Source organism: Homalodisca vitripennis, chromosome X, assembly GCF_021130785.1.
Source record: "Homalodisca vitripennis isolate AUS2020 chromosome X, UT_GWSS_2.1, whole genome shotgun sequence".
NCBI lineage: Eukaryota > Metazoa > Arthropoda > Insecta > Hemiptera > Cicadellidae > Homalodisca > Homalodisca vitripennis.
This window is the reverse complement of record NC_060215.1, coordinates 55,691,903-55,707,007: the sequence shown is the minus strand read 5'-3', so window position 1 is coordinate 55,707,007 and position 15,105 is coordinate 55,691,903. Positions and strand designations below refer to the sequence as shown.

The 15,105-nt window shown below is 31.3% G+C and overlaps 1 protein-coding gene across 17 annotated transcripts in view; it reads left to right on the top strand.

The window, feature by feature from the left end:
* LOC124369008 (proteoglycan 4) overlaps positions 1-15,105 on the top strand; it is a 218,418-nt gene that overhangs the window by 141,994 nt on the left and 61,319 nt on the right. For all 17 annotated transcript variants that reach the window (XM_046826629.1, XM_046826630.1, XM_046826625.1 and 14 more), the window contains 2 exons: positions 7,443-7,698; positions 14,316-14,448. In XM_046826629.1, the coding sequence (XP_046682585.1) occupies positions 7,443-7,698; positions 14,316-14,448 (389 nt within the window). The remainder of the gene's footprint in view (positions 1-7,442; positions 7,699-14,315; positions 14,449-15,105) is intronic.

Here is a 15,105-nt window from a genome sequence, read left to right as displayed (position 1 = left end):
TGGTTTGTCATTTTGTTTAAAATCATTTAACTTAAGTAGGTATTCTAAACGTTTTGATATCTAATTAATAACATAAAAATATATACCCAATGTGACTTTTTATTTCATCTGTTAAGATTACACATGATATTTCAGTAAATCTCCTTTTAAATGTTTCTTGCACTTTTTGCATCTTAACCTCAGTATGAATGCCTGATGTTTTGCTCTTGATGTTTTCATGACATTTTGTTGTATCTTATTTAATGGGTAGCTTTTTTCTTCTCTTTTTTGAGTCATCTCTTTTTAGTCATTTCATAAACATAAAATAACCTCTATATATGTATATGTATATACAACAACTTTGCTTCACCATTTAGAAACAACTGAAATGGCAGCTGATCAAAATACAGAATGCCAAACTGATTCTTCAACAAGGTTTACCAACTGATATAAAACAAGAAAATCAAGTTTACCAAATTAGACACACAAGTATTGGTGCTCATGTTCCTTTTGGTCTAAATGGGAAATTCATTAATGATTTAGATAAAGGACATTTTATTCATACTCTTGCACCAAAGTAAGAGTTTAAGTTCTCTGCAATAATTGATTTAACACCATTTAGTTCAATGCCTACTAAGAAATGCATTAAATTAAAATATAAATCCATTAGTCATGTATTTATTCCGTAATTCAGTATGAACATCTATTAAGAAACGCATTAAATAAAAATATAAATGCACCACGTGTTTAGTCTATGATTTAGTAGTGAATCATATCTTAGTATGATAAATAGTAGGACTATTTCTGCTGCCATTGCTATTAGATTCTTACCCCGCTTGGCCTTGAGAAATATTAATGCTTAATCGGGCCTGAATAACTCATATTTATACTGAATTCTTAAGAATTTGTTTCTAATAAATAAATATTAGTGGGATATTTTAAATCGTGGTATTTTTAAATCGTGGTAACAATTACATAGTAGGAGTACACCACACATGTGTTAACTAACAGGTTTTGCTGTGGTTGCATGCACAATTTCTATTCCATAACTTATTTAATTCCTCACATGTCCTGTGGGAAGATATACAGACAGACAATCATATTGAAACTAAATTGGCACAAACATTATGTTTAGCAAAATTCCATGGTTGGACATGCACGATCATAGAACCAATTCTTCTCTATTACATAGATAATTTTTACAACCTTCCCCCTCCCACAATCTGAGCAGACATTGTGTCTGCCTACTGAGTAACAGCTTTCCATGCCGATCGGTCCAATTCCACAGATAGACATGTCCTATCATAGAACTCATTATTATCTGTGTAAAATAAATTATCATGTAAAATGTACAATCTACAAATGAAATCTTTCTCAGGATAACTTGTTTCATGGTACACATTTTTATTCATTAAGTTAGGTTTCATAGCAGTGTTCAAATAATAAAAGTTCCGGTGAGCTAGGGAGGGTACGGCAGTGCAAGAGTGCATTAAAATCAAATCTTGTAAGATTGACTTTTCACTCTATTACGTTTTTTACTTACTCTATGAATAAAATGTCACATGTTCAGATCACATATGATTGTACGCAGATTACAAATGTATTTATTCTTCTATTTGTATCATGGTTATCCTTGAGACCAATATAAAAATACTCACTAACGCTCAGCCAAATCCCATGGAGTAATATACACCATCATCAAACTCAATGTTGCTCACAGATAGTAATAAAATTTTCCCGGCCTCTCAAGTGATAGACTTAGTTCACCCAATTAAATCGTTTGAAAGCCATTTTATGCTAACAAAACTCACACACACACACACACATTTAATTTGTAATGTTTGCAGTAGAACTTTCTCCTAACAAAACATAAAAATCTCACAAACCAAGTTTTCAATTGGTGCCTTTAAAAATAAGCAATAAAAATAATATAAAACCATAAGTTTGCTCAGTCGAAAATTTAAAAGGTTATAAATACAAAATTGAAGAACAATTTGGGGTTTCAACATTTTTATAAATTTAGAGCTAGAAACTCAAATTTCAACCCATTTATAAACTATTATTTTGTATAAGTAATATATCCATCATCCAAAAAAGATTAAGAAATTATCGTCAAAGAAGTCAAAGGCACTCAAAGAAGTTGTCTTCAATTAAACATCTCTAAGACTTGTAATTGTGTTAAAAGATTCAGAACTAAGATAAAGATAATGAAGATTATAAAGATAAATCATTGTACCTTTTTTGTTTGAAAATTACATTCGCAAAGATCGAAGATAAAATTGTTTTATACTCACTGAGAATATTGTCACCATTAATAACATACATTTAAATGTCTAAACTTTCTGATAATAAAAAATAATTTTAAATATTCACACGTTACAATGGATAAAGTTTCTTTCAAAATGCTAATAGTATCTACCATCTAAATCTAAAAAATTGTCCTCATTTGCTTTTTGCTGAATTAATATAATACTTTGTATGTAACTTTAACATGCTAAAGTCGATAACTAACATTTATTCAGTTTGTTTTGAATGTTTACATGGATAATATTGTTTCCACAATCACTGTAAATTGTAAAATTGAAGAACCTAAAACATTACATTTGATGAAATTTATATTATTTACACACTTAATTGTTTTACTAGACATTTACAAGTAATCATTAATTTTTCCAAGAGCAAACCTTAATGTTGTGATCTGAGATTTGGTTGCAATAACTTATATGGATTTATTTAAAAAATCTGTAGTTACTGTAATACTTGTTTCATTTTGTTATAATCATTTACATGTGACACCTAAGTTACTCTTTGTGCTATGTTTTAACTTAGATACGTCTAGTTCAGGCAGCAAAATCACATAAAAGTATCAAAATTGTCTCTATACTTCTTATGGCAAACTTATATCTTGAATATATTATCTATCTATGTTTCTGCAGTAGATGGGAGAAAACAAAACCTCTTTCACAGTTTGCGGTTTGCTTGTAGTATACAGGAGCCTTGCATGGCACGTCAATCTGAGTGCTTGTAATCTGTTACATTGTTTAGCATGACTTGTACTGTAGCTCTTTTAGTTGTCATTCTTTCAAATTGTTTGATCTAACACTGAGTTTTCACTTGATTCATTCTCTTGCTCTGAAAGTGACTACAGATGAGAGTAAATGAACATTGATACAATCCGTTATAGAGACAAAAACACTGTGTGCATTACCAACAGTTTAAAAATTTCCAAATAGTTATACATTTTTTGTCATATTTCTGTTTATCAGCAATTGAAATAAATCAGCAATTTATGACATATTCATATTTGATGATAAAGAAAAATTAGAAAATTAGAAATATTTTGAGCTTCGTGATTTTGTGGTAAAACAGACTGTTACAGACTGTCATGTATTTTATGAAGTAGGGTTTAAAGTTAATTGTACTAGTTTTTCTTGGTAAAAACTTGAATATGATTTTATCACACAAACACTGTTTACTTGAAGTACGGTAATAGTTCAGGAGCTGAGAGTAAATGTACAAGGTATAAGAACACAACCTCATTTTTTATGAAATTGGTAGAGAAACTTCCTCTAAGAGAGAAATCGATCGTCAGCCGCACTAATTTGGTGGGGTCAAAATGGGAAGGTATTAAAAGGGTTAAAAATATGAAATGATTATTTTTCAGCTTGGCATACTTAAAATCGACCATCAGACACAAACAAGTGTAAGCATCAGCTAACTAACTTTATACAGACTTTTAAAGTGGTGACTACAGCATTTTACCTAGTTGTCTGACTATGATACAACTATTATTTAAGTGTGTGATAATCTGTTTTAAGTTTATCAATCTAGGAAAAATATAATCTTAAAACAAAATATTTTTCTTATTTTTAACCCTTTTGATACCATACTTTTTGAGCTCAGCCAAAATTAGTATCGCTAATGATCAATTTCTTTTCTAGGAAATATCTTCTATAGATTTCAAGAAAATCCGGGTTGTATGCTTTATTGCAAATTGGCTCTTGGCTCCTGGACTAAGCAAAACTAAGAAAATATAAGTCTTATCTAAGCAATATAAGAAAATTTAGATACACCAAATATAGTATGGAAATTTGGTGTATCTAACTCTTTAGGAGTAAAATAATATTAACTCCTAAAAACTCGCAGACTAGTAGTAAAAGTGTTAATGGTTAATTTTTTAGTGGATACCATTCTAGTAAAGTAAAGAAGTGTTTACTTATACATGGAAAAATGTGATGGGTGATTTTTTATCAAAACATTGGGTTAATACATCACCCACAGTATTAGTATGAGAAACAATCAATCTTTAAAGGAACCAAATGATAAATCTTTGCTGTTTCATGCGGTTCTTTAACTATCAATGTTCATAAACTCTCTAATGGTAGAAACTTATGACAAATAAAAGCTGCTGACACCAAACACTTAGCTTGAAACAGAAAACATGCCTCTTACACAATGTCTCTTAGTCAAGTGCTAAATGCCTCAAGCAAGTAGTTGCCAGCTTCAGCGCAAATATACAATTCCTTCCGAGTGAAGCGTACTTCTATCCTCAACAGTGATATTTCTCAGAACTATTAATATAAGTTATACTTGTACAGTTTATACTCTGCCAGATGTTCTTGAAGTCCTGGAATGGAGTGATGCAAAACAAGATTTATGTCATAGTAAAACTTGGTAGCTTTAAGGAACTATTCAGACGTCGTGTCTCAATTTCCTTCCTCAAGAGTTGGACAGAACAACTATTGACTTCTTGCACTTCAGTCCCAGAGTCAATTGTTAAACTAATCAGGATAATGTTGAGTATCTACTTTAGTTACCGTTTAATATTTCTGTAATTTAACCTCACTTTAGATAAAATACTTATATATCTTTTTTATCCCAACTAATTGTTATTAATTTATGAAAACTTATAAACCTTAAACATCCCTATTAAGTTAATAAATGTTTTAAGAATCTAGTTGATGAGGAAAAATGTTATTAAATGAAGTGGTACTGTTTATTATGCTAGTATTTTCATGCCGTACACTTTTGTCATTGCATGGGACACATGTTACAAGTATGTTTTAAAACTTTAAACGACCTTTATTTTTGACTGGGTGACCCAAGTGGGGTTGAGCTTAATTAAAAAGTTCTAGAGAGCTATAAAACTTATCATTCAACCCATGCTTCATTTAAGAGTGTTATGACTTCCTCAATACCCTACATCCCCAATTTTGAAACATTTGCATCAGTCATGGCTATGGCAAAAAGTAGTTGATTATTTCTAAGCTTCCAAGTTTATATTTTAAAAGTATTCGGTCTTTTGAAAGCTATGTATGGGATGCCCCATAATGGATTGTGGTAAAAGAGTTTAAATTAATTTTTCAAACAAATTAGATAGTAAAGGTAACTAAAAAAGTTTCAGAATGTGTTTTCTTGTTGATTGTTAATTTAACATAACAAAAAAATATTAAATTTATAATATTTAAAATTGTGTATAGTATTGTACTTATTTATTAAAACCACATCAGGTATATACAGCTGTTTATCAATTGTAAGGGAAGCATTAGAAATGACTGTACTGAAGTACTAAAAAATATATTCTATTTAATGTTCGACTACATTAATTTTTCAAACATTCTCGTTAAATACTTACTATAAAATATAATGATACTACAATATCTCCAAATATATTACTGTTCATCTTATGTAAGTTTAAGTTGTTTATTTGAGATCCTTATAATGAAGAAAGAAATTCAAAATACTAGAGTAGTTGTTAGTTTGAGTATGCTGATTGCATCTTTGTATTACACCTAATAACTGGTGTGAATAGATATACCACTATGTTTTTATCATATTTATTTAAAAACAAGTATCTAGTCATTTGTAGGCTGAATTCATTTTTGTATTTGATGTGTGTTGCAAAGTATTTACTATTCAATTTTAAATTTTTGCTACGTAAATGGTGCAATTTTTTTGTATATTGAAAAATGTATTTTCTAGTAGAGCTCCATTTTTTGATAATATACTTTTTGAAGAAAAAATACACCATATGGAAACAGAGCAGTCTCCTAAGTTTAGAACGAATGAGTATGTTTGGAAAACAGAACACTCTGTGGGCATTAGTAATAATGCTTGCAGATATACATTTTAATACATTCAATATAACCCCACTTTGCAAAATGTTACAAAATTAATACAGGGATGACTTGTTACGTGATACCTTGAAGATGGAACAGAACCAACAGGATAAAAAACTAATTTTCAGCGTCACTATTCAAAATGACAATCATCGTCTCAATAAAATAATCAATTTATTTATTAGTTTTCTTCTGAATAATAAAATTATGCTACTTTAATTTTAGTAAACGTTTGTTAGTATCTCTTTATACCCTTCTTACTATTTTGAAGAAAAGTGGAATCATTAGATGAAAAAAATGGCCAATTCCTGATTGGCAAGTGGAAACATTCTCCTGTTCAGAAGTTTAGAAGGGGAAAGAAGTTATAAATTTCAATTTATATATTACAAATTTTTAGAAAAAGAGTATAGTGAAAAGTATTTGAATTCAACAGTATTTAATTAATTTAATTTAAAATTATTTTTTTCAGGTTCTGATTTTTTTATTTTTTATTTTGCTGCATTATTTATACACCTATCAATTATTATAACAGTCAGCTGTACTGAATGAGCCTTAAAGTTTGTTCCATAAGAACTTATATATAAATCATCACTATTTTACTCTTTTAAGCAGTAAAATGTTGTGAGATATCTTATTTTAAGGTATTTGATATGCAGCAAAGTACTTGATACAAAAAACTGAAGGTACTTGGATACGAATAAATCATATCTTTAAAGTGTGTTTTATCAAGGTTTAACTACAGAAATAAGTGGATAAAATGGTTTGTAATTTATGCTGGTTCTCATGGAAATTAACACAAGGTTGCATCAGTACAGCGGATTTCTAAGGAGGTGTTTTGAGCTTAAGAATGAATCAAAACATTGATTAAAACATTTTATTAATTTGACGAAATTGTTGATATATTATCTTCAGTTATCACCCAATTATGTAATTATTTGTTGGAAGCTATTACACTCTCATGTTGAATTTCATTCAAACCATCTACGAATTTTATAGCAACTTTTAGTGCCTGATTGTAGACTTTTCTATAGTTTTTATCAATTCTGAATGAACAAATGAAAAGTAATAGAATGAATGTTACTGCAGATAAGTGTGATTAATTAAGTCAAGAAATAAATTATAAAGTATAATTTGATGCTCAATGTAAACGAACCATACACCTGTAGACAACGTAGACATCTGAAGGCTTAATTTGACAAGCAAAGCAGATGAAGAAATTAAGGAGCATGTTTTTGTAGTGATGCCTGCCTAGAAATTTTTAAAATAAACTAAACACCATACACTTGTCCTAAAATCCAAGGTCTTAATGATTACACGTAATATCAGACTGTATGGAATTTACAGATGATAGCAACAGTGCAGCCTACTGGAGGAGCACTGAAGAATGCCATCTCGCGTATAAGCACTGAGTACCGTTTGCAGTTCGCGTGGCCCAAGGGCTCCAAGGAACAAGTGGAGGACAAGGCTGCTGCAGGGGCAGGTCCACCTCGCAAGTCTTTGTCGATGGGAGCTATCAAACCTACCAGCAACATCATGCCTCTCAACACTGCCATAGCTGCTGTACACAAGAAGAGAATCACCGACGCTGATCGAAAATATGGTAAACATAAATACTTCTCTTTTAAGTCTAATTTATGAGATGGTAGACAGTATGTTTACAATGCCAAATCCTGTTATCCTTTCAACTTTCAGTTATGATAACCATAAATACATTATTTTATTAACTATTTCACTATACTTTAATAGGTATAATGATCTTGATCTGAAATTCAGCCTTCTAGGTTTCAATTTAACATGTTCAGTACGTCAGATGCCTTATAGTGCACTAGCAGTGGGAGACTGCTTGGTGTCGTTGAGTTAGATCAGCAGTGAAGTTTTTAATCAACATTGCTACTTCACAAGCTTGATTACAACCATTGTTTATTAACTAATTACAATTCAACATTTTTATATGAGCATGTTAATATCCTGTTTCTAAAATATTTGCCTAACTTAATATATTAGTTATTTCATGATTTTTCATCAACACTTTCATTTGTGTTGTTTGCAACATAGAAAATTGCAAAAACACAAATTTTTATGTGCATACAGCCAGTCTAATAAGGATATGAATTCAAAATCATTAAATGATTATAATTACTGGATTGTAATGTATTGAGGTCCTTCCAATCTAACATAAGACAAGTAAACGATAAAAGTAAATGTTACATTATTTGCTTGTACTATTTTGATATAAACATCTAAATTAAGCTCCTGGGCAAATTAATCGAATTAATGAGTTTGAGCATACTAGTTAGTATATATGTAATGTTCATCTAATTTTTGTGCATAGGGAGGAGTATGAAAGTGTTTTACCTCAGTCATAAACAATGTGTGCTATTAAACATTTTGTAATGCCAGGATGAACAACAAACCATATTCATAAATTTCGTTCTTAATTTATTTTACTAAGAAATGAAGAACTCATATTTTACTGGTAGCAATTTACCATTTTTTATACTTAACCCTTCAAAAGCTGAATAAAAATTGCTATGTACGCATAATTATAGTGGTTATGGTCAAATAATGTTATAATATTATGGAGTAATACGCTTTAGAATGATCTGGAATATGCAATATGAACATTAGTTAGGACTAAATAATTTTTTTATCTAATAGGGTGGCATATATATATATATATATATATATATATATATATACCATGCGTATGTACACGTCATAAGCTCTGAGTAACATTATTTTGTGTGTTTATACCCGTCAAACACTTGTTGATCTTAGTCTATAATTTAGGTAGTTAGTACAGAAAGTGCTAATTGAATTCAAAACTTACTTTTATTTTACAATATTATAAAACATGTATTTATGACTCCACTCAGGCATATTTTTTCTTAGTATGGTATGCCTCAAAACAGTCTTCCGGGTGCAAATGAGGCTTTTCCTGACATGTTTTAAAAAGGTACACTGTTTCTTTTCTAATTTTTTCTTGTAACATATGACACATCTGTTTCCTCTTGGGGCTTTTCTCATCAAGTGTAGTCTTCCATCCAACCTATACATTTTTTGTTCACGAGCAGGACGTCCTGAACGTCTTGGTGCTCTGGTGGTTTGGCTCATGTGGTCAATAACAAGCTGCTCAACTAATTTCATTGTAAAGTCCTTGTGTTTCATAGGTTGTTTGCCATTCATTTCCTGGACACTTTTGTATAGAAAGTATGAATTTACAGTGGCTACTTCAACCAACCAGAAAAACATTTTTTTATACCATCTTTTTGTCCGTCTCATGAATTGGTAGTCACTTATATAGTGGTCGGATCTGTCCACACCGCCCATGTGTTTTGTATAGTCAATTACCTTATTTGGTTTCATTGTTGGCTCTTTAGAAGGGTTTTTATTTGCCACTGCAGTCATGTCTAACTTGCTAGCTTTATTTTTGGTACTGAGGAGTGTCACTGGCCTCTTATCTTTCCAGCACAATACTGCTAAATTTCCTTTTCTGAAAGCCCTAACATCCCCTCGCTTCATTTTCTTTGTCTCAATTTTGGGCATTCCCTTCCTGTTTTGCATTACAGTACCCGTCAAGAGAATGTTCTTTTTTAGCAACTCATTTGCGAGCTGAGGACTAATTATAGTAGCAATCAACGTACAAATGATGACCTGAAGGGCTCTCGAAGGGTTAATCTGAAGAAAGAAGAAAACTCCCAATAAGAAGGGAGAACGCTTAATCCCCTTCTACAAAATCTTTGATAAAGTAGAATGGGATTACTGAAATTATGAGTTTTAAATTAGTTTTAAATTAACATTCTCTAAAAGCAAGCAGTTTATGAATATCTTACGAATAATATTTTAGATTATGAATATCTTATATTATACTTTAAAATCTGAACTTTAAAAATACTTTACTATTTATAAGAAACACGTTGCAGAAACCATTTTTGCAATGGTGTTTTTAAAAACATAGTTTAAAGCAATAGAATATGAAGTCATTACACCATAAAACTAGCTGTTAAAAATACCGAACTTAAATTGGTTGTGTAATTGACATTGCCAGGATATAAACAAAAATTAAGAAAAAATGTTAATAAGTAGAAAACAATAGGAATATTAGAACATGCACTGTTAGTGACAATACACTAAACTTCTATATATAGAATGTTAATATGATTGTATCGGATAACCCTCGTGATGATTTCTGTAACTGATCTGAGTGATCATACAGAATAAGAGGATAATGTCATGACCTCTCTCAAACACCGCAAAGATTTTTTTAGTAAATTTAATTTTTGAAAATGTACATTCCCCTTACAATGAGGCTATCGTTTATTGTAGAGAATCAGCCTTAAGGTATTCTACATCAGTGTCAAACAAAACCTCATATACCATATTCAAACCAGGATCTGATAAAACCAAAAGAACCTTGTTGGATACAGCATCATGCCATTTTATCTGTGACTACTACACAAAATATAAAATTGATTGGAAACAGGATATTGCAAGTTTATGGATCTATTGTTTCATAATCCTATAATCTAGACTGCCATGTAATGTAATCTTGACTCTTTATAAAATCCCAATATTTCTCTAGAAGCTACAGATCCAACTCATTAGGTTTAAGGAATACCCCATGAAGGTGTTCCTATCTTGTGTGGATAATCGTCTTGTCAGGACAGTCGGTTCATTGTTTACAAATTATGTTTTCCGTGGTTTTCTTGAACTCCACAGCATTTTGACCCAACACTTCCAGGCGTTCCAGACCAATAAGATGTAACATAGCTCTAACATTCCCCAACCATTCACTGTCTCATTCCCTGCAACTCCCTCATACTCTGGCACCCACATCGGAACAACTCTGTTGCCTATAGACAGAGCCCCGAGTAAAAGTTAGCTTAAGGATTACCATGATCATGTAACTGTTATAAGATTGGTGACAGCAGTATCTGTGAGCAGCAGTCTCTGACATATTGCAACCAGGTCGGCACTGAACAACCAATATTATTTTGTGTATTGCTGTTGGTAGGCAATAGGTTGAATGTAAACGAACTGAACTTAACACCAACTTAAGATTCATAGGGAATCAGAGTTCACACATTCTCTGGACACATTATTCAGACCCTCCCTAACTTAAACCGTATATTTTAACCAGTGAAGTGCTCTAGTTCAATAGATCCCCACAGGTGCTTAGTAAATAGTTTTTCTTGACCCAATTAATTCACCTCTAAACTTCTTTGGAATGGGACGCATCAGTAATGGCCTGGGTTGTTGACTAAGTATCTCAGTGTGCTCTTAATTCTAATAAAATTAAACATTAATGAATTGTATTCTACAGTCATTTCTGAACAATTCGAAGTATCCAACAACTATGTCTGGATTAAATTCATAATGTTAGTTTCATACACCTGGAAAGTTCTCAGTCACTGTTTTCTTTTCAAAGCTGGAATACTTCTTTTTGGGATTGGTTTCCTTTCATCATCTCACCAGCTTGACAATAAATGAAACATGTTGTAGTTAGTCCTTGAATATTCTACAATCAACCATTATAAAGAATGAACTTGAAACAGCAAATGATATTTACGTTTTGTGGTTGTATGAGTAAATAGTTACAAATGTTGGCTGAGAGATCTATAGATGTGTAACCAGAGTTTCACAACAACAATCAATCAGAGTGCTCCAAGCGAACATTGTTAATGCTTTTATGTCATTGGTCTGATATTGATCAATTGTAAATTAACAACTAACTTCAAGATGATTTATTGCCTACTACGATGAACAACAGACCATTATTAAGAACAATAATGTTTAAGAAGTCATTTGTTTTTTCATTGCTGGATCAATTAGTGTTAAACATTTCTTACCACATTTAACAGTCTATAATTATTCTCAAAACATATTTCATATATATATATATATATATATATATATATATATATATATATTCTGTTTATTAATAATATACCTTACAAAAAGAAAATCTCATGAAATCAAGAACAAATATGTAAGTTGATATTTATAGTTTTTCACACAATTTTCAATCTGAATGTGAACACATTCCTACCTCATTATTAAATTCCTCTCCCAAATATAGATCAGATGACAAATTTATATGCTGGTTGTTCTCCCTCCACAGACTAATACCCCAGTTAATACATCACTAATATAAATCAGCAATCCATGTCTGTGCAAGTATCTCTGTGGACATCATATTACAGTGATATAATGGTCCACTTTATTACCTTGTAATTTTGTTTTAATGAAAACAGAAATATTTTATCATTAGTTTGGTGCTTTATGGGGAATAAATATTCTTCCTTTTATACTAATCTATTAAACTAACCAGCATATATGAGTTCTGCTTACTTTATACAAGTGAACTTGTTTCTACAGTTAAATTACAATGTCAACATTTCGTGTGAAAAATGTTTTTGCATACTCAGTACAAATTTTAGCATGCTACGCATCTTAACTAACAATGCCATAGTGATTTTTTTATTTTCACAGTGTAAAGTGTTTTCCTACATACTTAGTTACAGCCTCTATGTTCCACCATTAGTTGGATTCATACTTGGTAAACTGCTATTAAAACATGCAGGAATGTTATTGTTGATAAATGTCCATATTAGATTCAAACCATTGATTGTCTATGCTAATTAAAAAGTTCTTATGCATGATGGTTCTAAAATGTACAGTTTTTTGTCTGTGTTACAATACATTATGAAAGTGAATTTTTTAATCAGTGCAAAAATAAAAAGTAAATCATGTTTATTTTTAACATAATCTCTTCTCAATATTACACACTTTATCCCATAGTGCTGTAATCTTTTTATCCCCTCCTAATAACATTATTGGTTTAACTCCACAAAATAGGCATTTGTTTTCACAAATTCCTCCGTGGAACAAAATCCTCTACAGGAACATGTTATCATTGGTGATAATCAGGAGTCAAATCTGGTGAGGAAGGGAGATGAAAATCTTGTTTTAACACTTTATTCTTCAATTTTGTGGCCACAAATCCTAAAGTGATTAGTCTTTGTTATATATTATAACTTCAGTAATCCTCTTATCTGAAGATGTCTGCCTTTTGTGGTGCAACGCATCTCACCCTCAGTTTGGACTGTTCTTTGGTTTCAGTTGTGTGCTACTGATTCCATATTTTATACACAGATAATGGAAGTTTCCTGGATCCACTGATGATGTTTTTGATGATGGAAGGATTCAGACGGTAACAGGAATTTTTTGGACCACATTGTTCAGTGATATAAGAAATCAGTAACACTACTTTAAGAGATCTTCAATCTGTTTTCTTCCGCAGGTGTTGGTCTGAAGATCATTGTATGAATAGAGATGAGGCCAACATAATACATAGGAACCCTCATTTCGTTAAAGTACATTAATCAAGGCTTCATATATTACATTAGTGGACCACCCGATCAGTCAACTATCAGTAGAAATTACTACTTTGGTTACCAATTTTGAAGAATGAACTAAAAAGGAAGTCTAGAGAATCAAGCAGATAGAGATTTCTAAGTTTTGAGAAGTTAATCTAGAATGAAGCAATAGTTTTAAAAAATGGCACAGCCCATTTCTTGATTTGCCAAAAACTTCTTTCTGCTGTCACGATTGCCATTTACTATTAGCATCTGGTCAGTTGTCAATGATTGTTCACTCAATGCAGAATTATTATGACCTGTATTCTTTAGATCAGTTTTAATAATTTGTCCTTTGTTTTGTTACGTACATGTTTTAGAGATAGTGTGTGTGTGAAGTTGACACACAACATATTAGTTGTGATTCCTGACTTATGTGTCTTAACACTCTGGTATGATTTGTTTATTTATCTGAAATTTTAGTTTATTTATCCACTTGATAAAGAGATTAGATTAAAGATTACTAAATTATGATAAATTTCAAAAAAATCTTGTTGGAAAAGATTTATTTTTTGGAAATCACTTGAATACATGATACAGACACACAAAATAATAATTCAGAATTGATGAAAATTTGTTTATTCAAGAGATGTTACTAATTGAAAATAATTTCAACACACATCAATACTGCAACCTCCCTAATCAAACATCCCTCATTAAATCCTGGTTTAGATCATCCTGGTTGTTCAGGGTGATCTTCAAGTTCACCCTGAACATAAAGATCAAAATTTTCTGTAATTATTTGTACTTGCTTAATTGTTATTTATTTGTCTTGTTAATTATTATTTTTATATTGAAGGGGCTGAGCTGGAGCCACTAGTGGGCTGGGGAGCAGACTCTCAAGATGATGGATTTACTCAGGATGATGGTGGAGAAGAGAAGATTCAAGAGGAATCTCTTAGCAAAGAAGAGAAATCTCAGCCTAAGCTAAGGTTGTGATCAAAATAGTAGTATCTGTTGACCTTAAGTTCTAGTACTTTATTTTTAAATTATGTGATTATCCTCAGCTTGGCAGATCCCTACAGTTGGCAATGGCTTTTTTTCGTCAGATAGGAGGACTGTCATCACGTTCAGTCCATCATTTCAGCAGGCCCTACTACGTGTGACCCACTGTATAGCACATTTTTTAAATTAGTCGTATTTCTAATTTTTATTCAGAAGTAAGGAACTAAATCTGTATTTCAATATTTGCAGCAGGTACTGTAACAAACATTTTTTAGAGTTTTTTTTGTTCGAATGTCAGTGCAACTGTAGCTGCTATAGTGTACACTATAATTTTATAGAAATACTAGTATATAACCAATAAAATAAATATACAAAGTTAACTCTAGTAAACATTGCAAGTATTCAACAATTGCATTTAAATATCAGTGATTATAGTGATCGGAGGTCTGATATTACCATTTATAAATTCGAGTCACAGTGATGTACACAGCCAATTAATGACTCGGAACATCGCTGACTCATGGTCTGATGAGCTGAGGGACAACAAAAATCCTGACATTTCACCTGTGCACTGTGAGATATCAGTAAGGCTCACACTTGGTAGACTGCCGAGATGTAAGAGTTAATACTTTTATGCACAGGTG